This window comes from Salarias fasciatus, chromosome 12, assembly GCF_902148845.1.
Source record: "Salarias fasciatus chromosome 12, fSalaFa1.1, whole genome shotgun sequence".
Classification (NCBI taxonomy): Eukaryota; Metazoa; Chordata; class Actinopteri; order Blenniiformes; family Blenniidae; genus Salarias; species Salarias fasciatus.
In genome coordinates, this window is record NC_043756.1 from 24,811,603 (window position 1) to 24,838,985 (window position 27,383).

General features: G+C 48.2%; 2 protein-coding genes across 3 annotated transcripts in view; both read left to right on the top strand.

The window, feature by feature from the left end:
• LOC115398099 (zinc finger protein 608-like) overlaps window positions 1-7,547 on the top strand; it is a 49,401-nt gene extending 41,854 nt beyond the window's left edge. Inside the window, 6 exon segments of the mRNA XM_030104742.1 lie at window positions 81-2,529; window positions 3,538-4,006; window positions 4,913-5,082; window positions 5,709-5,856; window positions 6,409-6,465; window positions 7,427-7,547. Of these exon segments, the coding sequence (XP_029960602.1) occupies window positions 81-2,529; window positions 3,538-4,006; window positions 4,913-5,082; window positions 5,709-5,856; window positions 6,409-6,465; window positions 7,427-7,446 (3,313 nt within the window). The 3' untranslated portion in view covers window positions 7,447-7,547.
• Window positions 7,548-10,408: 2,861 nt separating this feature from the next.
• Window positions 10,409-24,246, top strand: LOC115398098 (centrosomal protein of 120 kDa-like). 2 transcript variants are annotated; one of them, XM_030104740.1, is made up of 19 exons: window positions 10,409-10,606; window positions 12,033-12,189; window positions 12,263-12,377; window positions 12,464-12,608; window positions 12,880-13,028; window positions 13,509-13,706; window positions 13,776-14,160; window positions 14,240-14,417; window positions 14,739-14,888; window positions 14,985-15,164; window positions 15,246-15,342; window positions 15,581-15,751; window positions 16,170-16,259; window positions 16,343-16,435; window positions 17,043-17,204; window positions 17,289-17,411; window positions 17,824-17,922; window positions 22,203-22,348; window positions 23,616-24,246. In XM_030104740.1, exons 1-19 carry the CDS (start codon window positions 10,558-10,560, stop codon window positions 23,851-23,853), a joined length of 2,925 nt encoding a protein of 974 aa, XP_029960600.1. In that variant the 5' UTR covers window positions 10,409-10,557; the 3' UTR covers window positions 23,854-24,246. The 2 variants fall into 2 exon arrangements, with proteins under 2 accessions (XP_029960600.1, XP_029960601.1); XM_030104741.1 differs by having other exon boundaries at window positions 15,584-15,751.
• Window positions 24,247-27,383: the final 3,137 nt, after the last annotated feature.

Sequence of the window (27,383 nt, forward strand, 5' to 3'; positions counted from 1 at the left end):
TTCAGATTCAGTGTTTAAGTGACTCCCACATTGTGCGTCTGTGATGTTTGAGGCTGTTGTTTCTCGGTTCCTCTGTCCAGGTTTTGTGAATCACCCTCCAGTGACCCTGAGCTGCCCGGCGGTCGTGGCCGAGGAAAGCGAATGCGAATGGCCATGGCTGAGCGACCGTGCGTGGAGCCCGCCGCTGCCTCCAAGGTCAGGGGTTTGTCGCAGCACAGGAGCCGAGGGGGAGGCGTGGCCGGTACGGCGGCAGCCATTCACACCAAGGGAAGGAGAGGTAGCCTCAATCTCATCAACAGCAACTGCAGAGCACCTCCTTCTTTTTTCACTGTGGAGGAGGTGAAACCCGCCAACTCTCTCTCCTCTGGGAAACGAAAGAACAAACCTCCAGCTGACCTGGACCTCAGCATGGTCTCCTCAGACGAAATAAAGAACGGAAATGGGAAGAGGATTCGAGCAAAGTCCCGAAGTGCCCCATCAACGCCACAGGGTAAATCTGACCCTTCGTTCATGGATCCGGGTGGGGGCTGTACCTCCTCACCTCCTCCCCCACCCATCCTCATTGACTGCCCCCACCCAAACTGCACTAAACGCTACAAGCACATCAACGGCCTGCGCTACCATCAGACACATGCACATCTGGATGCTGAGGAACAAAGGAAGCCTGAGATCGAACCCTTGAAGGACGGCGAGAGTGAGGATCGACTGTCAGACTGTGAGGACACCATAAATAATTTGACGTACGACCTCTCAGAGACAAACAGCAGCACTAACTCCAACAGCTTATGTAAGAAACCTGCTCCTCTGTACAAAGTAACAACAGTGGGGAACAGAAGACTCCTCCTCAGTACTGACCACAGTCCTACAGCCAACTCCAAAACCAGAAGAACCTCATTGCTTAAAGATGGTCTGATCGATGACCTGAGCAACCTGCCAATCATTTCTAACATGACGGTGGTTCTGGAGAACTGCATGGTCCCAGACAGGAACTCCTCGGTTGAAATGCCCAAACTGGAAGCCGAAGGTTTGATCGAGAAAAAAGGGAGTACATGTGATAAGGGCAGGAAAGCGAATGGGAAGGTAGAGAAGTTGTCCAAGTTACGAACCAACAGACCAATTGCTCCAGCCCCTGCTCCACCTAAGCTGATTGCCATACCCAATACAACATATCCTAGCAGTACGACAGATTCAGTCAGCTCACAGCAGCTGTCTCCGATGGCAGCTGTTGGCCTCACCAGTAAAAATCTTCCCCTGAAACCCATCAAACCAAAGCTCAGCATTGTTGTGGAGCCAAGCCTGGTGAAAGCCACTGTGGTTGCCTGTGGCAAAGACACCAGGAAAAAAGAAAAGCGGAGACTGAAAGACAAACACAATAAAGAAGCACCAATGAGGACATCTAACGGTGACAGTAGTGGAATAAAAATGGAAGATGGTAACAGTGGATCTAAGATGGGCATCAAGGAAATTCCTGGAAGCCTTCTCAAAGAGCACCTCAGCAAGCAGGATGTAATGAACGGACTCACGGAAACACAGGAAAGCAGGATGGCAAGTATCCGTGCAGAGGCTGATAAGGTCTACACCTTCACCGACAACGCCCCCAGTCCCTCCATCGGTAGTTCATCCAGGCTGGACGCAGGAGGAGCCTGTTTGACGTCAGCTGACAGCAGCAGCAAGAACAACAGCCCGGCTTACTCCGACATCTCAGATGCTGGAGATGATGGCGGATCCTCAGAATGTCGCTCAGAAGGGCTTAGATCCAAGTCTGGTTCATCAAGTTCTTCTGAGGTGAGCTCCAACAGTACCCATGGTAACTCTGGTAAAACACCACCGACTGCATGTGCCCCATCATCAAAGGACCCCCAATCCCCATATTACCACACCTACGAGCCCTACTACCTACAAGGGTACATGCAGTCCGAGAGGCAGAGCAGCAGCAACGCTGGCTTCCACAAAAGCTCCTCCCACGAGCCCAAAGGGAAAGACAGAAAGGACGACTTGAAAGAGGATGACAAAACCTTGTCCCAAGAGTTTCCAGATTCTAAGAAAGGTGACGGTCCACCTCAGTCTCAGCTCCAGCTTGCTATGAGTCAGACTCAGACAGCGCTGGCCCAGTCTCTGTACTACGGTCAGTACTCCAGAGGACTCTACATGGACCAGAAACTCTTACTGGGTTCTAAATGCTGTGACCAGAACCCCAGTGCCAAGCAAAGGGGACAGGGGGTAAGAGACAGTGAAGATGTTAAACACATGGTTGGGTGTTCAACTGGTGGTCCCATTCTGGGTAAAGGTCTGGACGGTGCTAAAGGCTGTTGCCCCAAACCTGTCCTGTCCTACGTGGAGATGAGTGAGAGAGGGGAAAGGGGACAGAGTCTGGCCGTAAAGGGGGTGCATGGTGGTGGCATGGTGGAGCAACACCAGCACTCGATGAAAGACTGCGATGACATCAAGTCACCCTCCTCTTCCTCATCTTCTTCACTCCACAACCCAAACAGTCAGACAGATTTGGACTCAAATGTTTCCTTTTCCAGTGTAAGTTTCTCCCTCTGTCTATAACCTGCCGCCGCCTGCCGATTGTGTTGTTGGTGTGCTGTAACGACTGCTGTTGAGTGTCACAAAGAGATTAATCACACACACTGTGGACAGCTAAACCTGTAGGTGCTAATAATAACTACCATGTGGCTTCTGTGGTGCTGTAGCTCACTGTGACATACTACTACAGTCATTTCTGTTGAAATCACAATCGTGCAGTCCAATTTGATGGATGCAAATATTTTGGTTTGGACGGAGAAACAATGTAGTGAAATTTGTCATTTGCAACTTTAGCTATAAACAAAGAAAAACCTCTGTCCTACATCAGTGTTTTGATATGGGCTGCTTTTTTTGAAAAGCTTGTACAGATTCTTACTCATGTCACCTTCTGATGCAGTTAACCACACACTCCAGCCATGTTGGGTCATGTAAAAACAACTAAAGTCCCTGGATTAAATGAAAGCCATGTCGGGGAAGGGCAGGTTCTTTCTTTCCTTCAGATTGACCTAAATTCTGCTCTTGATGTGTAAGATATGTCTTGATTCATGCCATTGAGAGGAACGTCACACACCTCATATCCCACCTCTGAATGGCCGCCTGCTGTTGAATTGTCGTCATCCTTCATCAACATCACACCCAGAGCCAGTGATAGATGGTCTGTCTCTGGCTCTGTTCTGCACAGTGTTTCCTCTATAGTCATTCAGCAGCGGTGGGCCACCGCACCAAGAAATTCTTCAACCCCTCCAAAAAAGCAAACAAACAAATGTACAAATAAAGGTCAGAAATGAATTGCTGTCTTAAGCTAAACAGGCAAAGTGGTAAAGTTTAGCCGTCTTTTTAAAAAGCTCTGTAGTTCTTACACTGTGACTGGCCAGATAAACAAAAAGTGGGACAGAGACATGGACCGAAGTTGCACTGACTGCAAAATGACTCCCACCCACCACTGTTAACAAAGAATTATAGGGGAAACACTGCAACTAGCACCAACACTTGTCCTCATCGATCTAGCCCTCAGACGGCCCTGCCTGGGCTCACCGCCTCGCTCACAGTAAATACTCAGAGCTACAGAGGCAACACGAGGAAGAGTCCGAGGAGGGCGAAGCAGACAGTGGGAAAGAGTGGGGAGCTACCATGGAGCCCGCCGGGACCAAAACGACCTCAGGAGGGAGTGGAGGAGAAAGAGGAGGCTCCACTGCTAAAAAGTCCAGGCTTCACGGGCTGTCTGTGAACCTCCCACCCGGCATGGAGGCCGAGGATTCAGACAGGCTGGACGGGCTGGAGGAGCAGGGCCAGGAGCCGATTGGAGGCCTGTCCGAGGAGTCCCAAAGTGCTCGGGCAGCAGTCTCCCCTCCCATGACCCCCCAGCAGCCCTACATCCAGTACCAGCAGTCCTCCTATCCACCTTACCTAGCCATGTGTGAAAGCAGCGGGGGCTCCTACAGAGGGGTCTCCCCCACCCTGGTCCACAACTTTCCAGGTAAGAGTCTGAGATCGGGTTCACTTCAAGGTGGTGCTGAGGAACTCAGTTTTTCAGTATCTCTTTCCTCTTCAACATATACTCAAGCATTTAGCCACTTTGAAACTTCATGAAGCCGAGCAGCTCAGACTGATTTGACCAGACTTTGATTGAAGGACATTTAGCCCAGCGTCACGATACTCAGAGGTTTTCAAAGTTGATTCATGTCAAACAGAATGTGTAACTGTGAGGTGCACAGTGCCAGTGAAATTGTGTGCAAGCTTGAATAGTCAATTGGCAAACAATGAAAGCAGGACATTCCATTTATTTTAATACATAAATACAAGACATGGAAAACAGACATTTTGAGTCACTACCAAGCTGTTATTGTGCAATGGGAGTGCTGATTTGTTTTTTTAATGGCATTGGAAAATTGAGTCTTAAACTAATTTTTTAATTATGTTATGTTATGTTATGTTATGTTATGTTATGTTATGTTAATATTGCACAGTGTTAAGTACAACTCTCTATCAATAACACTGTGATATTGGCAATATCCCTCCCATCATGGAGTTTCAGACATCATCTCTCTCAAATCATATCTGCAAAGTTGCTTCACAATTTCACGGATGTCTGAATAAGCAGTGTTGCTGTCTTTCTCTCTGAAATGCCATGGAGCAGTCTAAACCTGCAGCAGTCCAGTTAGAAAATGGTGTGTGGGAATATGAGCCAGCCTCAGGTTGTGTTCAGCTCCTGAACTAGAACTGCCCTTTGTTCCACAAAAGATGGAAGAAACTTGAAAATGTTCTGGTGTGTTCTCACTCAGAGTCTGAGAACAAGATGTCTGATAATGGCTTCCACAGCGTATTGTGTTGCGTAACACAGGCTTGTGTTCATGCCCCCCCCCCCCCCCCCCCCCCCCCTCAGGCTTCCATTATCCTCTTTATGGCAAGACGGCGGGCAGGGAGGAGTCAGAGGTGACTCCGCCCAGCAGAGGAGGAGCAGTGAGCGGCAAGCAGGGCGGCGACTCCACCTCGTCTCCGGCTGTGGAGCTGCTGCAGCAGCCAGGCCATCAGTACCATGGCAAAGCGTCCGCTGTGAGAGGCCGCCGACTCCCCCGGCACATCCACGCCACACTCAGTGCACATAGTCCTCACATCAGCACACACAGCAGGAGGCACTCAGCACTGGGAGGATGATAAAGTTCAAAGGTCATACATGGGCAGGGTTTCCCTGCAGAACACTTCTGTTGCTAAACTGGTTCCACCAGCAGTGGTTTCCCCTCCTTTCTCAGCATGTCCACCAGTGTCTGTCACGCTCAGATTCACCATTGGAGACATATATAAAATGTTTGATTTTAGCTTCGTGCACCGTGCTTCATAGATGTTATGTCAAATAGCATCTAAATCTGCAGCACATGCTCAGAAAAACAGAGCCCATGATGGATCAAACCTTCAGCATCCACCTGAGGCTGAGAGCCACAGTTAGCTGGACACTGCAACTGTTGTACGAACATCCTTCAAAGTCTTTCATAAGAAAATATATTTGTGTTTTTCACAGACACAAAGTTCTTTTATAGTAATCGAAACAAGGTATCAAAAGGGGGTTATGGAGGTGTAAATGGAAACAAAGAAGAGAAGAGAGCATCAATTGGGATTTGCTCTTATCGGCAGTTGGCGTTGTTGGAAGAAGACATTGTGTAAATCCTCCTGTGTGTTTTCAGCCTGGTGAAAAAGCTTCTCCGGATGGCGAGAGAGACACGGAGCGAGAGAGGAACCACGTGTCGTTCGCCCGGCACCTCCACACACACCACCACACACACCTGGGTATGAGCTACAACCTGATGTCTGGCCAGTACGACATCTTCCAAGGTACACACACACACACACACACACACACACACACACACACACACACACACACAGAGTGTTGGAACTTTATTAAAAAGATAGTCAGTGGGTTAGGACTGATCACTTTCTTACACATGTGTGAAAAAGTGTTGAATATACCGGTCCAAAATCAGGTCAGCTTCGGGCCATGACCAGAACATGTGACTAAGGCCAGCTGGGTCCTGCCTGCATCTGATGCAAGTCTGGTCCAAACCTGGGTTGAGTTTGGGGAGCTTCACTCCAGGTAGATGTAACCCGTGCAGCACCTTGAACTGCAACGGCCCATGTGGGAGCAAGAGTATTGACGAAGAGTGTTCCAATGCAATCGCTGCTTGCTCAAGTGCATCTGAGGTGGTGGTGCTCAATTCTTCCTCCCACACCTTGCTAAATGCTCAATTAATACAGCGGCCATCTTATGGATATCGTCATAGAACACAGACACTCCTCTGTCAGCTGGATCCACGTTGAAGCAATCATCCACACACATTTCCTTCTAAAAACTCATCTCTAAATCTCATCTGCTTTGTGTTGAAGGTCTGAGCTCCAGGTCCCTTGTCTCCAGTCAGCAGGTTTCAGGACACCCCTCAACCGGTATGTTCTGAGTCCGTGTCGACTCTTCCAGGCCAGCGCTGCAACTACAGCCTGGCAGGAAGCGACTGCCAATCTGTCAGAACCTTAGAAAATAACCACAAGCGCCATTTGGTCAATGCATGGACCTTTATTAGTAAATAACCATAAATCAAGAAATGCATATAAACTGAACTGGCACACTGTCGCCCTCCGCTGGAGCCACTGCAAACAACATCGCACAGCACCATTGTCGCCACTGGTCCAGCCGGGACTGCTTTCCATACAACAACCACACCAAATAAATACAGTGCAGTCTTTAAAAGACTTCTGAAGTGTGTTTACGTCTGAACAAAACTCACACCGAAACACACCGGGGCAGGGAAACGAGATGGGACATGACTGGACAACAGGGTAGCAGCGTGAAGTGAGGCAGAAGACCACAGGAGATGGACATCAGACACAGGGAGGGACATGGACAGTACAGGGATATGAGACAGAGACGGGGTGCAAAACTAAACAGGCAACAGGAGGGGCTAAAGGACACAGGCAGAGGACAGGACTCAGGGCAGACAGGGGACGGGACTCAGGACAGACAGGATTTGGGGGAGACAGGACTCAGGGCAGACAGGGGACGGGACAGACAGAACCATGACACAGAAAGAGTCCAGCTCTTCTCAGCTCTCAATCCCAGCCTGCAGCCTCTGGGGTCAGTGAACCACAGGTTGGCCTTCTTCCCCAGGACTGACGGCTCTCTTAACTTCTGCTACTTTTCATGAAATGCACTGATAGAGACAGAACAATAGCGCATCCTGGAAGTCTTACCCACCCAGTGATTCAACTTCAAATAAGCTTCCAAACATCTGACTGGAATGTAAAAGGAAAACAAATAAACGAAACAGTTCAGAAAGCTTTTTTATTTGTAGAAGTGGAGAGAAATGCTGTAAAATGTTCTGAGCGCCTGTTTTCTGTTTGTCTTTTACAGACAGCGAAGGGAAGAAGTAGAACCATGTGGCCACGGCTCACATGAAGAAAGGCAGATTTATCAGACATCAATTCCATGGTGTTGAATAAGCATTGCCTCGGTGAGAGGCAGAGAACAAATGAAGAAACTTAAAAAAAAAAAGTCTTTCATTTCTTACTAATGATAGCCACCAGTTTTATAACACGCCTCAGCGGAGCTGACGGCTGGACGGATGGACGGATGGAGCAGGACCGGGACCTTTCTGGAGGAGGAGCCACCTGTACAGATCCACATCAGACACTTCTGGAGGGTTCTGGGTTGTGAAGCTGTGGTGTTCATCTTTATGAAAACGCACATTTATTGGACTGTATGATGATGGTGATAAAGATATGACTGAATGTACTGATGGTGACTGACTCCATCCCTATACTGTGGATGTTTTTTAAAAGAAATCCTATCGGGACAAAAGCAGCATTAGGAAGCTCAGAAGTCTATTATTCTCCTTATTATTCTCATGATGATTATTGAAGTGGTCCTCCTCCCTCCATAGTGCTGACACCTCATTTGTATTACTAACCTGTACTTCAGCGTAACCATGTTGATTGTATTGTCTTTATGTGAGAGTAAACCTTCACATCAGCCTGCCCAGTGCCATGTCGGAGCCCAGTGGTGTAAATATTCTGTACAGATTCATGGCAGAGCACTAACATGCTTTCTCCTTCAGTCGTGGGGGGTCGCAGGGCAGAGCGGGGGGCAACAACAGACATGAGGACTGGATATCCCTGGACTGGACGTCAGTGGCACTGACACCTCTTCCCCACCTCACAGTTTGATCTTTCTGGACTTTAGTGTTTCACTCACTCATTGGACAGTTGAAGTCTTGCTTGCCAAACTGTTACAGGCCTCCTCAATAATCTAGAACAACTGTCTGTGCTCCGCTTTGTGCGGATCATTTCCCACATTGTTCCAGCAGCAGACCTCCTGTGACCTTTCACCCTGTGTGACCCTGTGACCTTGCTCCATGGCTGGCACTGTGTACACCATGCAAGTGTCCCTGAGGGTTCCTGGTTGTTGGGACTCTCCGCTCTGCCCCCTGCTGCCACAGTTTCTACAAGCTAACTAGCTCACCGCAGAGCTGCTGACAGACATGACGGTCAGGGTCGTGACCTTCGCTGTCGTACCACTGCCAGAAGTTCAGGAATCAACAGGTCTCATCATTGTCAGGGCCATTTTACAGCCGACGTGTTACGGATCTGGGATGGATGCACAGCAGAAAATGACTGCTGGTAGCGTCATTTTCTGCTGAACACGGCTGGTTAAAATGACACTTATAGTTCCAGACCACCCAGCAGTTGATGAGGAACAGATTGTCTTCCTGAGCTGTGCTAAACTGAACTGGACACCTTCATTAAAATAACACCTTAAGTCTCTCGATTAACCAAAATTGTAAACTTTTCAGTATAAACAACCTTCACTTGAAAACAAATCATGTTGTTTCGCCACCGTTTGATTAATTTCAGATCCAGATTGCGAGATTTTCATTTAGCCTAATCACTTTCTTTAATACCACTGTACATATCAAAGTTCAGGGTTTTTTTTTTTTTAGTTCTGAAATAACGTTTAAAGATGAATTAGGACATTAGAAGTCTTTTAATTTGTAGCTCTTCCCTCTGTGTCTCCCCTTTTCAGAGTCCAGTTGAGATATTTTCATTCCATTTTTAGAATGAGACTGACACAAAGAATAGAGGTGACTGTAAAAACCATCACATGAAGCTAACTTATCGTTGCACAGGTTCAGTTTGTACCGGAAAATGAGTATTACGAGGCTTTTTGTTCTGTTGTCTCACCTCCAGCTCTGAATTAAGAGCCATTAAACCTGAAGTGACATGTTTTCAGTTCCAGTTTCTCATTTCATGGCACCACGAGCAAGCCTGGACCGTCCCGTCTGTCTCCCAGCAGCTCTGCCTCACTCACACAACACCTTACCTGCATCGTATCAGTGATCATTCTATTACTTGAATATAGTGCTATGAACTCTGTTTACAAGACGCCGCCAGCATTGGGAGACACGGTGCTGTCCTCTACAGGCTGCCTGCTACGTCCACTTCACCCACATGCTGTCCCCTCTTGCTAACACACTGAAACCGTAGAAACATTAAGACCTGATGTTGCTTTTTTATACTGTATATGCCTTAATTCATATGTTTGGCAATCATGATTAAAGGATGTTTATGTATATGTTCTTTTGTCTGTGAAGCTTTTCTGTTTTTAACAGCGGGAGGATTAGCACAATTGAGTTCACAAAGGCAATGGGGGGGTGGGGGGTGGGTGGGGGGGTAGGAGGGTCGGATCTGCTCCCATAGGCAGATCAGGGGCCTCATTTAGAAAATATGATGTAGGATCAATACTAAAAGTCGACATATGCCCAGTGTAGCACTCTTCTGCTGAAAATTTTACCTTTAATGTACATTTAGAGTAGATCAAAAAAGTGTGCAATCAATTTGCGATTAATCAAGAGTTAATGGTGGACAATCATGTGAATAATCATGAATAAATATTTTAATTGATTGACAGCCCTAATTTATTTATTTATTTATTGATGTATGTATTTATTTATTTATTTATTTATTTATTTATTTATTTATTTACACTCACAGACGCACGCACACACATTTTTTTCATGTAGAAACCTTTAAAATGACTAAAATATATATTTTCACTTAAATGTATGTATTTGGTGTGTTTATTTTTTTCTCGCCTCGTTAATTTTTAGGCTTGTATTTATTTCTGTATTATTTTATTTTACTTTCACGTTTTCTTTTCTCCAAATTCTCCAAAAGCTGTCCTGATTTTTATAAACGCAACCCTGACACGCGCGCACGCTCGTCTCCCCCTTTGCTTGCAGTTTCTCCTCCACGCCGCACCGGACGCATGTCGCTCTTGCCGCCCCACGGTGCCTTGACGTCACTTCCGTCTTCAAAACAAAATGGGTGGCGCCAAAGCTTGACAACAAAAGGGCAGTAACGACAGTGGTCGTCCCGGTAAACACAATATCGACCATTCATATCTGTCTATTCCCAATTCAGCGACCAATTCGTGGACATTTTTCAGGCCAGGGACAAGTTTTCCGTTGGGTCAGCACAGATGTCAACATGTCCGCGAAGACAGACCAACTTCTTGTCGTCGTGTCTATCCTTGAAGGTGAGCACATAAATGGGTAACCCGCTGAGCCTTAACATCAATGCGGTTATACACTGTGTGTTGACACTGGCTCGGTGTTACACAGTTTTTAGTCTCTGTGTGGAATGGTGTCCGGAGTGCCATGTCTGGAGCAGCTGTCTGAGAGCACTAACAGGTCGTTTCTCGGTCTGTTAAATCCACTCTGAAAAGGACTTGAAGTGACTCGCACTCTGACTTCTCATCTTTTTCTGCACTTTTACAATTAATTGTTTGCATTTTAGTAAGTTTGAAAGACTATCCAACTGCGGAAGAACGTTCTCGGTGAAATATATGCGGACTACTCCAAGCAGAATTCCACAAAACTGTTTTTTTTTTCTTGTAGTATTTTGCTGTAGTTACAGTTTGGAAAGTTTTCACATATAGTTCAAATCTGTAGTGTTAAATTCATGGTTATCTGATCCATTTAGTCCCTTATTTTGATGATGAATAGTTAAAATACAATGAAAATTCTTTGTTGATTTTAATTTTCCAATATTACCTAGAGAGAATTTCCTCAAACACCGATCATCTAACAAGTATAGAAATCATAAACACAACGTCATTTACAAATCTCAAGAGAAATACTGTTCCAAGAACGATTCCACTTTTTGTTTTAATCAGATTCGAACAGACTTAAAGGACAAATTCGTGTCATTTGTTGCTTTTAAAAATACATCCTGCAAATAGAGGACGTGGTTTTTGAATACTTTAGTGTATTATCCATCAGAAGGCACTGTCAATGTTGAGATGACTGTTCTGTCCTCTGAAACCAGACGGTCACGTGTAAAATGATTGTAAAAAGAGCCTTCAGTCTCGTACTACATGTATTAGGTTTAAATGAGTTTATCGCCTGTGCTTCAGGACACTTTCTGCCCTTTTCTGCACACAAGTGTGCACCAGGAGTAATTCATTTCAGCAAAGTTCCTATCAGACTCTCCACTCTGGCTCTGAAGTGTTCGCATGTCATCGCTTCAGTTTCAGTTTGTTATCAGGGAGATTAGTTGACGTCAGTGAAAATAAAACAGCTGCTGCATTTTTCCCCTATTAGATTATGATGTTTTGATCTAAACAGTGTCATTTTAACATAACAGTGTTTCTCTTGTGTGATGATATGGAAAAACAAAGATTTCTGTAGACTTATATTTTCTGTAAATCTTTGGAAGACTTAGTGTAAGCACAACATTTCCCAGCTGAAGTGAATGGAGACCGTGGTAACGAACTTGGATTGAACTGGATCAACTATTCAAATGTTGTTTACTTTAAATGGAACATTTATACATTTCAATTTGAATGAGATAAAAGTGAGAAGTTGATGGCGACACTGAGACGTGATGGAGGTCAGCCTGTGGCTGCGGTGTGCAGATGGAGGTCACCAGCTGAGCCCCAGTGTCTCTCCTCTCCTTCCCAGGACGCCACTTCCCCAAGAATCCTCGGCTCAGCCTGGTGGTTCAGGCGAGCTTTGATGGAGAGCAGCTGGCCACGGACCCGGCCGAGCACAGGGAGCAGCCCCAGTTCCACACGGAGCTGGCCTGGGAGCTGGACCGCAGGACGCTTCACCAGCACAGGTCTGAGGAAGCAGGAGGATAGTTTTTCAGCTGGTTTCCTCCAGTCTAATGCATCTTTCTGCTCTTTCCCCAGGCTGCAGAGAACTCCAATCAAGCTTCACTGCTTCGCTGTCGATGGCGTCAGCAAGAAGAGAGAGAGCGTCGGCTACATCGTCCTGGACCTGCGCTCGGTCCAGGAGGTCAAACAGGTCCTCTTCCTCTTCGAGCGACACCCTGCAGCGTCTGAGCGGCGCCGGCTGAGCCTCTCACCGGATGATGGTGTGATGTTTTCCAGGAGCCCCGCTGGTTTCCGCTGCTGAGCAGTAAATATGTGAAGCAGAGGCCGAGCCTCCTCCTCGCCGTGGCGCTGGAGAACGACTCCAAGCCGTCCGGAAGCAGCCCCGATCGGTTCAAAGCCAGGAAAGCCCCGCCCCGACAAGGTCTGCCACCTCTTCTACGTTATCTGGCTCTGCTCACACACACACTTCAAGGTTCCAACGCTCTGCAAATTCTAAATAACAGAAAAGTACGAACAATGTCATTTAATATGAAGGAGTCTACTTGCTGGGGAGTCAAACACATTGTAGTTTAGGGGCCACATGCAAACCAGTCTCATCCTGAGTGGTCTGGACTGCTGCGATAGTGGCATCATTAGTTCATTGGTCAGTCTGTCACGATTCAGCCGGTCATATGAGCTTCCTCCCTCTGCAGGCTCCCCCTCAGTCACTGACCTCCTCCCAGACAAGCTGGAGGCCGTGCTGGTCCCAGACAAAGGCTACCACCAGGTGGGACCTGCGGACCTCTGCTCCGACATGTTCGTCCTGTCGGTCACCGTGGCCTTCGCCACCAAGCTGGAACAGGTAAACACGTCTGAGCCCTTTAACCATGTCGCCCGGCTAGATTGTTGGATTGCTCGTGTGTTTGTTGGGTCATTAAGTTATATATCAAGGCAATCAGAGGCCTTTAAAGGTAATAAATGTTACTTGTATGTTTAAGCTGAAGAGTTTCATGAGAATAATGAGAATTATTTGGATTCTTACATTTTTAAACTAAACATTTAATGATTCACATTATTGTATTATCTGAGTGATAGTCATGTTTTGAATATATATACGTATGAAATATCTCCAGGTCATTATGTACCTGAGTATTTTTAGCCTATATTTTGATTTAACATAAATACTTGTGCTTGTGAGTCGAGCTCTTTGGTTATAATTATTCATCAGTATGCAGTGTCCTAACTACATCTCTGAAGTTGATAACAAACCAAACCGTTTGAATCAAGTTCTAGTTGTTAAAGTGGAAGAATACAGTGTTCTGAATGAGCTTTGCTCCTGCAGCTCATCCCCAGTTCCCTGACGCTGTCCTCTGAAGGCCACAGCTTCTTCTTCTACTACTGTCTGCTGGGAAACGACATCTCCAGCGAGCCCTTCCACAACCTGCTGAGTCCCGACTTCCAGCCGGAGCGTGCGTCGGTGCGGCTCCGCAGCAGCCCGGCCGTCCTCCAGGCCTTCCTGTCGCGGCAGCCTGGCTTGCAGGTGAGCGTACGTGTGACGGCGTTGCGTTCGCGGGGTCGGCGGTCGCTCTCTGACGTGTCCCGTCCTCAGGTCCACCTCTGCTGCGGGAGTCGCTCTCTGGGCAGTGCAGACGTCCCGCTGTCCCCGCTGTCGGCCGCTCCCTCCCACCTGGACGCCGCACCGGCAACGGTGGAGGGAGCGTTCGTCCTGCGGCCCCCTGACTGCGTCCGGCGGCGGCAGCAGCCCGATCTGCCCGCCGACCAGCAGCCCACTGTGGGAGTGGCCGTTCTCCTGCGGAGGGAGGAGCTCGCTCCGCAGGTACGCTCCCCCCCGGCACCGTCTCCTCCTGGAAGCCCCCCTCTGCTCCGGCAGCCGGCGTCCCCTCCTCGTCCTCCTCCCTCCTGTCACACAGAGAGTGAGGTGGAGAGTCTGCTGGAAGAGCTCCAGCGCGGCGGAGAGTCTGCGGCGCCGGCAGGTGGGCTCTGAGCGGCCGTGGGTCTCATGGAAGTGTTTAGATTTTTGTGTTTGAACGTGCCTCTCCTCTTGTGGCGCAGATTCGGAGGTTCCCGCTCAGATTCCCAGCGAACCGCCCGATGCTCCTGCGGCCTCGTCGCTCAGCGTCTCCGCTCCCAAAGTGTCCATCCCCTCCTCCGCACATCACTTCTGCTTCTCCCTGGACCTCTGCAGCCTGAGGAGCCTCCGTCTGACTCACCCCATCGCCGCCACCCTCAGGTGTCTGCTCCTCGCCACCGCTCCTACTCGATCACCTCAGCATGCAGCCTGTTTCCACAAACATCAGTGACAGGATGAGTCGCTCCAGCGTAGGAGGTCACCTGATCAATCATTTAATCAGTCTAACTCAGAAAGCTTCCGCAAGTTCTTTCTTGCTTTTAAATTAACACTGGAACAGGTAAACATGGAGGGTTTTGAGTTTGAACATTCTCGGCAGACTGCGCTAGAAAGGAGGCGTGCTGGGGCGCAGCCTCATCGCAGGTTCCTGTTTCTGATCCCGGATCACGCTTCATGTTCAATGTGCCGATGGTTGGTCTTCAGGTATTCGTACCGGTTCTTCGGCAGCGCGGCTCCCATCATGACCAACCCCCCGGTGGAGCTGCAGCGGAACGCGGAGGTCTTCCTGCCTCAGTCCTTCTGCGCCTTTGACTTCGCTGCCTTGCCACAGCAGCTGCACGACACCTTCCTGAGGTGAGGACCGACGGAGGACCGGCGTCGGCTGGTCCCTCACTCCCCCCTTTGAGCCGTGTGTTTGTGTGTGTGTGTGTTTTTGTGTTTGTGTGTTAGAGTCCCCCTGGTGGTGGAGCTGTGGCACAGAGACGCCGGCAGCGGAGACCAGCTGACGGGCCGGGCCTCCATCCCTCTGTCGGGGCTGTTGAGCCCTGACGGGGGCCGGGTCTGGTCCACGGCGGAGCGGGGCTGCCCACACACCCAGCAGGACGTGGTGCCCGTGCTCTCTGCTCTCAGGTGGGAACAAGAAGCGCTGCAGGCCGCTGGGTGCTGGCTCTGTTTAACCTGTGTGTCTGTGTCTGTGTCTGTGTCCATCAGACCCACTGAGAGGGTGGCAGAACTACGCTACACCGCCACGCTGCAGGACCTGGGACTGGTTAAAGCCCCAGAGGTCATCCTGTCAGACTCATCTCAGGTGTGTGTGTGTTTTTCTTTGTGGGCCTGAAAACAGTAACACAATGTAGAAGATCTGAGATGAGAAGTCGTAGATGAACTAATGATAATAATGATATGTTGACACTCATCAGCTGGAGAAATCTTGAGAGGTTGAACACAGACACACATCAGCTGAAAGTTAGAGTTAAAACACACACATTTCCTCTGTTATGGTGAAGATAAGCTTTATTGTGCTTCTCGCTCTCCTTCACCTCCAGAAGGAGGCTCCGGTCCACACGCAGCCTCCTCCTCCCCATCGGGGGGGCCAGGCCCCCGCTGACCCCACCGTGCTGCCGCCGCCGCCGGCCCCCAGAGAGACCCTGGAGTATCACGCAGCCCTGGAGCTGGAGCTGTGGAAGGAGGAGCAGGAGAGTCAGTTTGAGGATCAGGTACAGGAGCTGGTGTGGACATCCTGACCCCTGCTGGCTGTTTGCTGTACTGCAGCATGATGGTGCCCGCTCACCTGCCTTCACACACATGACCTGGGGTGACCTCCGAGAAGTGATCCAGGCCTGAACAAAACTGTGATTTTGACACACTGCTGTGTTGAGGACTTTTTTTTTTTTTAATGAAGTTTTTGTTTTAGTTTTTACTTGATACGTGAAAATCAAACATCTTCAATGATCTACATGCATGAAAACCAACAACAACACTACAAGTTGTTGTCCCACCCCTGACTCTCAACTTATATAGCATACGTTCTGTGTTGAGGACTTTAAGAGCCTGACTTCCTCCAGCCTTCTGCAGACTGTGTGCGCATGCATGCATGTGTGCGTGTGCTGTGTCTCATCCATGTATGTGTTTCAGTTGAGGAAGAAGGAGCTGACTCACATGCAGGCACTGGCAGAGGAGTGGAGGAAGAGAGACCGGGAGAGAGAGGCAGTGATGAAGAAGAAGGTGGACAGGCCACACACACACACACACACACACACTCTCTCTCACACACTCGTCTCATCCTCCCGTGTGTTTTGTGTTTGTAGGAGGTGGAGTACGGCCTGCTGGAGGAACGGCTTCAGAAGACTCTGTCCGACCTGGAGAGGAGGGAGAAGCTGCTGGCTGAGGCCGAGCTGGAGGTACGACGCAAACTGACCACTTCACCTCACCAGATCAGGACCCAGGTTCAATTCCAGGACTGGATTCTGGCCTCTCAAACTGCACATGTAGGCTCATTTTAATTTAAGTGCCTTATTCCTATATCTCCGTTTTGATATATTCTAAAAAGCATGAATCCATCAAGAGCCTGAACCATGAAAAGCAGGATGTTTATTCATCCTAACAATCTATTAAGGTACATGGGATTCTACTTTGTTTTTGTAGCACCAAGTACTTCATTCAATTTGAGACCTTTACTGAGAAAAAAAACAATTCCTCATGAGGAAGTAGAGGAGATGGAGGAAAGGAAGAACTCTATAGGAAGAACTGAAGAGAAGCTAATCTCTCTTGTTCCTGTCAGATCTCTCACTGCAGCACTTTGAATCAGCTGAAGACTTTTAAAGCACTTATTCTTACAGGGACTTAAATTAATCTACTCTGGAGGGAACACATGTTAATTAGTAAGTTCCACCTCCTCCCAGCCTTTGTGGGAAGAGGTGTGTGTGTCTTCAGTCCTGAAGCTCCTGCTGCTGTCCGGGCTCGGTCCAGCAGCAACAACCCGCTGACGGCTCGTCTCTGAACTGTCAGACCCGCAGGCTGCAGAGGGAGCTGCAGGCTGAGCACCAGCTCTCCCAGAGGGAGCTGCAGGAGAGCAGCAGGCGGCTGCAGCAGCAGTGTGACCACCGGGTGGCGCTGGAGAGGGACAAAGTGCAGCTGCTGGAGGAGGAGCGAGGCCGGCTGCTGCAGCAGGTGGAGGCGGCGCCGTGCGGGATGCCAACACCTCGTCCCCGGGCCGGGCTAACCTGTGTGTGTGTGTGTGTGTGTGTTGTGCAGATTGCAGATGGCGAGTGTCGGTACAAGCAGCTAGAGAAAGAGTTTTCCCTGTACAGAGAGCAGCAGAGCAGCAGGCCTGAGGTCCGGCTGCAGGCTGACGTCAATCTGCTCACTCTGGAGAAGGTACAGCTGACCGTTGTTCATCCTTTACTTTCTCTGTGAGTCCACTCCACTTTCTGCAGAACCAGGCTCAGAGGAGACTTTCTGCCTTTTCACTTCGGTGATAAAACAGAGAAAATCCCAGAAAGACAAGTTGTGGATGGTTCCCAACCGCTGTTCCCTAAGGGGCTGGAATCAGTTCTATTCAGTCTGCCTGACAGATGTAATGAAATCTGGCAGCGTTTCCAGATCTTCAGGCTCCTCAACTTAATAAAAGATGTTCCTCCTCCACAACCGTTCCATGTTTTCAGACACTTGTAAGTCACAAGTAAAACCTCTCTGAGTCTGTGTACATGATGCCCCCCCAGTAAGACCCTGTATGGTGACACGATCTAACCACTTCCTCCAACACGAGCCTTTCTGTGGGTGGTCTCAGGTGGAGCTGGAGAGGAAGCTGGAGTCCACCACCAAGTCCAAGCTTCACTACAAGCAGCAGTGGGGTCGAGCTCTGAAGGAGCTGGCCAGATTTAAACAGGTACGTCCATCCTGCAGCCGCCGCTGACCGCAGCTCAGCCGTTCCCGGGGGAGGTTAGAGGGGTTTTACAGGAGGGGCATGAACAGAGAGGAGAACCTGACCGCGGTACAGAGACCGGGAAGTTCAGGCAACTTTCAGACAAACTCATTTAAAATTTAGATTTGATGAAGACCGGGCTATCTCTGCTGTTTTGAGTCGGTGTTGTTATAAAGGTGACTCTCCTTTTCGGTACCACCTCACGGGAAAGCTCCATGAACGTTCTCCTCCACGCTGCGATCCATCAGACCTTCAGCTGCCTCTAAAGCCCACAGCCAGTGATTAACTCTGAGTTTCCAGATTGGCTCACTGAAGGAAATGTCAGTTTACACACAGTCACACGACAAGCCCGCTTCACAAGCCTGCAATTCATATCTCAGGCAAAAGCTGGCAAATGACACACACACACACACACACACACACACACACACACACACACACGCACACGCAGAGCACTAAGTGGAGCTTTACTCAGACTAAGACCAATGTAAACATACACAGAGGCGATCTGACAAACTAATAATTGTTGCTGACATGAAGCAGCTGGGAAAGCTGCTCCCTCCTCCCTCCAGCTTTCTCTCTCTTTCTTTTCTGCTCGCTCTTATTTCGTCCTCTTGGTTTCCTCTTGCCCGTCACTCCCTGCTGCTCAGGACCCGTTTACATGGCGGTGGTGATGGGAGCCACTGAGAGCGCCTCTTTCTGGAAACACTCCGACTGTAAAATGGAGGCAATGACACCTTCTGGAGACTTGCAGTGTTGTCAAGTTGTGATCGGACAAATTTGCAAGGTCCCGCAGAATTGACAGAGATTGGTTTAATTGAAATTAATTATTGAAATTGTAGCATTCAAACTTCCTGGAGGGACTGATTACTGTGTCTGTGTGTGTGTTGTGTGCTGTTCAACAAAGAAACACAAACTCTGTACGCACCAAACACACTGTGAACCCGAAGCTAAACCGGCTACTTGGACTACCCGGACCGTTGCACCTATATTTTTCAGCATCTCTGCTGTTTCTGTGTAAACCAACATCGTTCTCGGAGCGTTGCCGTGTGAACGCCACATGTTTTCAGTGGAAACGTCTCCTGAAAGAAAGCCTTCCCTCCTCCCTCTTGGTCGTGTTGCTCGTGTCTTGAGCTTTTATTCATTCCTTCGCTCCCTCTGTTGGTTTTCCCACCTCCTTCCACGCCTCTCCCTCCATCCCTTTATGTCTCATTTTGTGCCACATCATTGTAAAGAAAACAGTGAGGGATTGATGCTGCCCTAAAGGGGGTTCCTCTGCCCAGTTTTGCCCCCCCCCCCCCGCCCATTAATCACAGCTTTGAGCAATAAGCCGATCGGGCGCTCACCGTTCAGATGTCACACTCTCGCTCTTTTTTTTTTTCTTTCTGGAATATCAAGCCAGTGTTTACACGGCTGTTCGTCTGGACGCTTTTTAAAGCTTGTTTGGTTTTCCTCGCCTATTTATTCTCTCCTCTCAGCGCCTCACATGGCGTGCTGTTTAGCTCAAGTCAGATCATAAAAATTCTTGTGTGAGGAATAATGTGCTTTTCCAGCGGCGAGGTGCAGGCGGTCGGCGCGGGGCTGAGGTATTAGATCAGAGAGGCAGCCTCGCTCTCTCTCAATTCAAAATATTGGGACAAGGAGCTTAAGTTGGTTTTTCAAAGCAATAATATTGGGACAAAGAGATTAAAGTGCTGAGTCCAGGAGGTAAATATGCTATTTTTAAAGGTGAAGAAAAAGGTCAGCTCACCGAGCGGTGCAGAGGAAAACTGGAATTTTCTCAACAAAGAGTGTGTCCATACTGTATTTTTACTAGAGTTTTTTTTTTTTTTTTTTTAATAAGCGTCAAAGAAGCTTGGAGACGAGTTTCTCACATTAATGCCATATTATCTGTAAATCTCATGTTTATACAGTTATGGTCACAAAAGACTCCAACCTTTTTAACCTAAGGAGGCATTTTTACCTCTTTCCACTTCATAAAATTCATCTAGAGCCATAAAAGCCTGTTTGATTGTTATAGAGGAGCAGGACGGCGTTTCTCCTCCACCGTGTCCTGCTCTCGGAGGTCACGTGATCACGAAGCTCAGCTCCTTGACGCTGCCGTCACTGTGTTTGTTTAACAATCCCTGTCAGTTCGCAGATGCAACGTGTCGTCTGAGGGAATTTCACCCTCACTGGTCTCAGTGGAGGCGCTCCGATCGTTCCCACTGGTCATTCCTAGAATATTATGAAGGGTTGTTGCTCCAGACGGCCGGGGTCACACAGTTTCATACGTTTTTCTTGAACAAACAAGGGATTACAGAGAATAGTTTAGTGCTCCTGATGTATTTTCCATGTGTTTGCAGACGGTGGCTTTTATCCAAAGCACCAAGAAATAAAATAAAAAACCTCTGAAAGACAAACAGGTGTATATCAGAGAAGCTTCTGGAGGAACCTTCCAGGTGATCCTGGGAAAATGTTTGACCCACTGCTGAAAGAGAGCCTGTGGACCTGCTTTCTGATGTCTGACTCCCTCATTCAGAGGCCTTTCCGCTGCCAGCCAACTCGGAGGCCAAGTCGGATTATGAGAGTGGAAATGCAGCTTGGATCATTCTGTTCAGTGTTTTGTTCTCTACTGCGTGTGTGTGGTTCCATGAACAATACAGCGTTTGCACTGTTTCAACCCTTTTGTCGTGAATGGACATCGTTTTCAAAACGCTGCTCTGTAAAGTCCGTTTTCTGAAACGGAAACTCCACAACGATGGGTTTTCACTCTAAACATGAACAATGGAGAACACCGACGTTCATATGGACAGACCACCAGGGTGGATTGTCATTACGGTGTGCTGTGAGAAATACTGAGATGCTAGAAAAACCTGCTCACACTCCAGACTTTTCTGCTGAATCTATACTGGAGTTGTTTTTACAGTCGGTGTGTCTGTAACTGCGGATGTGTGGCGATACTAACGCTGGTTGAAAAATCAGTTTATAATAAGTTTGCGTTTGGACAGCTTTCTGTTCAGGCACTCTGATGGGAGATTTATGGCATCAGTGAGAAATTTCTGCTTCACAGACTCAGGATTTTCTGGTTGCGCCTCTTTTCTTCCACCCCCCACCGCCGGGGCCTCGGTATCACCTTGTACTCGAATTGTTTCAGTACTCGGCCTGAGATTGTCCTTGGCAGCCGGCAGTGGAGAAAATGTTTAGCCTGTTTGTTTTCTTAGTAATTAGCCTTAAAACAGCCTGTAATGCAGACTGCTAATGGTCCTCAGAGAGCTGGGCCTGTGTCAACACACTGCTGTGTGTATGTGGAGGTGATCAGGCGTGTGAAAATGGAAGCTTTCTGTGTGCACAATGTGAAAATGTTGGTTTTCCCATCCAGAATCAGTGGGCTGCTTGTTCTGCTCTCTATCACTGGCACACAGACAGATTCCAGCCGCCACATCACTTCCATTTTCACCGTCTGACCAAAGCGCCTACAGAACAGCGATAACGATATTTACATTTCAGTAGGTGACGCTGTGAAGTACTGAAGCCTCAGAGCTGCTCCACACGGTGATTTCAGGTGAAAATGCCAAAACTTTCTTTGTATTTCGGGTGTCGGTTCACATGACGGTGTTCAGAGTCACCGGCAGCACGACAGAAGGTGGAACGGCCGTGATGTTGGTTCTCACTGGAAGGCTGGAGAACCTGGCAGGTAGGTTCTGGAGAGCAGTTGGTCAGGGTTCTGACGATGAACAGCTCTGTGCCCATGCCGGCGCGTTTGCTTGTCTCTGGATCGGTGGCGGCGTGGCTGGAAGTGAGCGGCGTTACCGCTCAGTTTGGAAAGTCTGAGGCCGGTGTGGCGAGCAGCTGAGAGAAATACGACCGTGTGACGGCTTTGGGAGCTTTCCTTTCGGTTCTCACTGTGTTGTTGTTGGTTTGCGTGTGAATTCTCTCAAGGTCCAGCAGCGATTTCCTCAGGGGGGTTTCAAGAAAATGTGAAAGCAGACAAATTTATCACTGAACTGCGCGCAGTGTAATTAGAAAAAAAGGCTTCTTGGCTGGTGGCTGCACACATTTCAGCAGCAGGGTCAGAGGTTTATTTCAAAGAATTTGTCTGTGTGGGTCTGATTGAATGATCAGGGGCTCGGGGCTCAACGCTAGAAATCATGGGAACATCTCATTTTGTTCCTAAAGTCTGGACTGATGGGTGTGAACAGTTTGCTTCAGCCCCACTGGCCCTCTCCGACATGACGTCTTACTGTGTGCGTGTATGTGTGCAGCGTGAGCAGGAGAACGCCATGACGAGGCTGAAGAAGCAGCAGGAGGAGCTGGAGGCCATGAGGCTGCGGTACCTGGCAGCAGAGGAGAAGGAGGCGGTCCGGCAGGACCGACAGGAGCTGGACGGCATCAGGAACCAGCTCAATAGGTCAGCCATCGCTGCGTGTCTGCCATTCATCCACCAGAACATCTGTGTGGTTTAATGAGAGGCCCAGTGTTCAAACCTTTCTTCATCAGGAGGAGCAGGAGTTTCCATGAAAATGATACAAAGATCAACACCGTGAAGCTCCTGAAGCCATGTTTGAATCCGTCTGTCTCACTCTTCCTAATTCAACACTGTGACCCCAAACTGCTTTTCCAGTTCAGAAGCTTTACACAAACCCTACGATTCAACACAGAACCACAACACCCTGTTTCAGGAACTGAAGTTCTGAACGTCCCATTTTGCTGTGTCTGTGTGTCTGTCTCAGGATGTTTCACTGTGATCCCAGTAAAGGTTTTTGGTTCCTTCTTTAATAGAAATAAAAACACAGACAGCACATGCAGTTTCTGATTCCTATTAGAATATAGACAGCCTGTCAGATGATGTGGCCCATCAAGCAGAGAAAATATCAGCTCCTGTTGAACTTGGTGACGTAAACTTGAAGTTAAAGGTGCATTAAGGAGTTTGGACGTTTCATGCGAAACAACGGCCCCTGCAGGCCTTGGGTGTAACTGCAGCTTAGTGAAACGCTCGTGTCTGTGGCTTGCGTCCATGTATGTGCACGGAAGAGGGGAACTCCTTCCTCACTCTTTTAGCAGCGCTCGAGTAAAATGTAAGTTTCTTTTGCCTGGTGGGCTCTGTGCTGGAGTTGTGGCAGTGCTAGAAGCCGATCTTTTCTTACTTTCTGGAAGATCCATCCATCCTGCTCAGTTGTTGCTTGCTAAGCATCTGGTGGAGTAATGGTGGACAAAACGAAAGATAAATAAGTCAGGCCAGCAGGAGGTTGCATTACGTCACATCCTCTCAAATTCTCCCCAAGAAATACAAATTGCCGGACTGGGACTAACTTTCAAGTGTCAATTTAGCGCTGTTAGCGGTACTTGCAATGAACATTCTACACATCATTGAATATTTGTAACATATGTATGGAAGAAAATAAGTATTTTTAAAGTTGAAAAACTCCTTAATGCACCTTTAAAATAAAAAATTACCACTATTTTAAAGGACACACAAAATGCTGCAAATTGCTGCCGAACAACCTCTGACGCTACGTCACCTCCATCAGCACTCAAAATACTGGTTTTGTGAAAGTTTAAGAGCCAATTGGAAAAATACTAGAATGTCCCAGAACGTTGAAGCCCTCATCATGTCGTCGTTCACAATGCATCTCCTCTAATAAGTATGTTATATGTGTGTTATTGTTACTTTACAGATTAAAACAGCAGGAGGAGACATTAGCCCCTCCCCCTGTTGTATCTGACCCCGCCCCCAACGTGTCTGGCCCCGCCCCCAGCCCAGGTCTCACTGAGAGTGCAGAGGAGCACCTGAGCCGCCTGCTGGAGGAGCGAGACACGCTGCTGAGGACTGGCGTGTACAGCCACGAGGACTGGATCATCTCCGAGCTCAACCGACAGATCCAGGACGCCATCCGGGACAGGAAGCAGCTCTGACCAATCACATCCAGGACGCCATCCGGGACAGGAAGCAGCTCTGACCAATCACATCCAGGACGCCATCCAGGACAGGAAATTGCTCGGACCAATCAGATCCATTGAAGCCAGAGCCACACATCAGAGCGATGAATCCAAAAAGACAGCCTTGAGATGTCGTCCAACAGGAAGAGCTGAGACGGCCTAAGAATTCTGCTAAAAATAATCTCTGTTAAATTAAAGGTTACATTAATATAAGTTATATTTAGTTGTTAGGGTCTGGTTAGGAGTACAGTACTGCTGAGGTTTCAGTGTGACAGCAGGTGGCGCTACAGTCTCAGATAAACCTCCCAATACTCCTGCAGACAGAAAGATGTTAATTTATTTTTTTTTATTAGTGCTTTGAGATGTGTATAGAATAAAGACATTTTTTTATTCTTCGTCTTTTAAATGGTTTCCTTTGAGTCGGTTGATGCTGGAGACGTCCAGACTGCAGCAGCATGTGGACTTGGCGGAATCTCACTTGGCTCGCTGACGTTCTCTTCCAGCCTCTATTAAAATTAAATAAACTGTTCAAATGGAAAAGCTTACATTGATACAGCCGTAAAGCAATGCCTAATTTTATTCCTTGAAATGATAAAACCAAAGAAGTCAGGAAGAGGGATCAAGACGGACAAAGGTGTCGACGTGACTATTTACCAGATTCTCAGTCGATGGGGAAAACTCTGGAGAATGTGGCTCATCCCTCTAAACAGGATGAAAGCTTCAACTGCTCCTGCTGGAAATGTTTCTAAAATGAGATTACAAACTGAAGCCCAAACCACTTGATCAATTAAAACGATTTCTTTCTAGTTTTACAAATAGCTGTTTATCACTTTTGCTTATTCATAGAGGTATTCTTTTGTAAGTCTGTATAAACCACTGATGGAGGGAGTTGCCTTAGAAGATCTGGCCTGTGGTACCAAATTGGGAGTAAATTCGATATGATGTGGGGCTTCAGCTAACCCTAACCCTAAACGTAGTACCTTGCCGCCCCAGAACCACACATCTCTTAACTGGACTCATCCGAACACAGAACTCACTGGTCGAATGTCCACGAACATGTTTATTTGACCCAAACACGTTCTGAGGTGGACTGACTGACTCTGAGCTGTTTGGGTTGTGAACTGGAGCTTCAGGAGATATCCAGAGCTGCTGAAATGTTCCAGATGGTCAGCGCTCAGTCTGACCTTCAGCAGCTTGTCTACATGCAGAAACAGGCCTCAGGCTGGAGGAGCAGAGATTAGAGCCGACAGGAAGCTGAACAGGTGGAGCTGATAAACAGAGCCTTGGACACGCCTCAGCAGAACACAGCAGCTGATGAAGCTGGCTGGACGCTCACAGTTTACTGATGGGAGAGCACACACACACACACACACACACACACTCTGCTGACGGTGAACTGAAGTTCCCAGCTCATCCATTGGGGTGCCGATGAGCCCTTGTTAGGGTTGTCTTTGTTTTTTTTTGTTGGTTAGGGCCCTGACCAGACCTGCCAAACACTTTTCCCCTCCTATAAAGTGATTCTGAAGTGTTTCAGGACTTGTTTCGTTGCACGTTGTGAGTTTGTTTACGCGTCAACGGAGTGAAGAACACGACCGTATGAAAACGTCGCTGGACTTGGTAGTGAGCAGTAGTGGCGGAGAATGAAAAAGCATCATTGCCTTGATGCCTTCCCAGAGTAAAGGGGGCGGTCTGTGTGATCCAGAACCTGCCCTGGCCCGTTCTGTGGCTTGGATCAGGTTCAGGTCTGCTGGTGTCTGGCTCCACCGTCAGATGACCGACGCACTTCTGGTGGGCCAGGTTGTTTTCTCATACACTGACTTTCACGTTTCTCTACTCCAACATGTTTCCAATTAGAACAAAAAACAAAAAAACTCCACTAGTTAGACTAATTTGTTTTGAAAGTGTGACCTCTCGTCTTTTCAGTGTCCCCCGACAGGAAATTCCACTGAAAGCAAACCATTAGAGGCGTTACACACTCAAGCACACACGGCGAGTGGGGAACTCTGCTGACGTCTCTGATAACTTGCTTCCCGTCTGCGTTGTGGGGATTCCCTCCAAGCGCCCTGTAGCTGCGTTGATCTGGAGTCCAGTCAGCCTCCGTCAGCTCTCCACCACGCGCCTTCAAGTGGAGCAGTGAGAATCCTGTAACGTCACGCCGAGCAGCCAGACCCCAGACCCTTCACTGGCTTTTTGTCATAATCAGGACCTTTTTTCCTCTTCCTTATTTATTTCGGATTCTTTAGGTGGAACTCATAAATCAGACCTTTTCCTCGCTCCTTCCCTCTACATCACTCCCAGCCTGTTCAAACAAACCAAACTGCAAACAGTTTTCCTGCTCCTTCTCTTCCCCCAGTCAGCAGTTTCTCTGTTTGTTTTCCTTCTTTCACACTAACTGCCTCTCATTAAAACTATCACTGCCATAATCTCATTACATGTAATCTAATCCCCGCTCGTTCGCATGTTTGTCAGACATTAAAGTGGGGAGAAGTCCTGAGAGCTGCGCTTGTGGTCGGAGTGAAGTTCCCACGCTGAAAAACAGCCGTGATTGATGCCTGAACACTGCCACTGTTTGTTTTGGTCAACTTGTGGAATCCTCACAGGAATAATCGCAGAAATCAGACTGCAGCCAGGAAAATCCAGTTTACAGACCGACGGAGCCAGGTCAAGGTGAGTGTGTGTGTGTGTGTGTTGCATGTTATTAGCTGTAAGTGCATGCAGCTGCTGCTGTGTTGGGTTTTACACATTCCAGTTATAAATATCAATTTTGACCAGCAGCTTCACCGAAACACATCCTGTTTTTCATTTTGTCGCTGTTCAAGTTTAGTAAGCTCCTTTCCTCAGATGGGTTCGAACCGAGGCTCAGGCACGACTTGGCCAAGCAGGTGATTCTGGGCAAGCCATGGCGGCTTCCCGCTCGCCGCCAGAGGACGAGGACCAGGGGGTTTGGAGAGCTTCCGTTTACACGACAATGCCGACCACTGCCGCTGAAAATGCAACTTTCTGAAAGCGGCTGCTAAAGTGGAACTTTTCTGAAACGTCTGTGTGTGTGTGTGTGTGTGTGTGTGTGTGTGTGTGTGTGTGTGTGTGTGTGTGTGTGTGTGTGTGTGTTCTCGTATTTCTATCCTTGTTGGGGCCAAATGTCCCCACAAGGATAGCAAAACGTGGAACGACGTGCCTTGTGGGGACCTTTTTCCGGTCCTAAGTAGGAGAAACAGTGTTTTTTTGACCATGTTGTTGTTACTGAAAAAAGTAAAAGTGCAAAAACATTTCTTTAGGGTTAGGCTTTGTTGTGGTGTGGGTTAGGGTCAGGGTTAGGGGCTAGACATGAATGGGAGTCAATGGAAGGTCCCCACAAGGATAGAAATACGAGACTGTGTGTGTGTTTGTGTGTGTGTGTGTGTGTGTGTGTGTGTGTGTGTGTGTGTGTGTGTGTGTGTGTGTGTGTGTGTGTGTGTGCGTGTGTGTGGTTTCACACAGCGCCATACGGTGGCGTACTCACTGCACTG

Excerpts from the sequence above, each read along its gene's own strand:
- LOC115398098 (XM_030104740.1), top strand. The coding sequence starts at position 10,558 with ATGTCCGCGAAGACAGACCAACTTCTTGTCGTCGTGTCTATCCTTGAA. Across the intron at positions 13,707-13,775 it reads CGCGGCAGCCTGGCTTGCAG|GTCCACCTCTGCTGCGGGAG; the intron begins GTGAGCGTACGT and ends TCCCGTCCTCAG. Across the intron at positions 16,436-17,042 it reads TGGCTGAGGCCGAGCTGGAG|ACCCGCAGGCTGCAGAGGGA; the intron begins GTACGACGCAAA and ends CTGAACTGTCAG.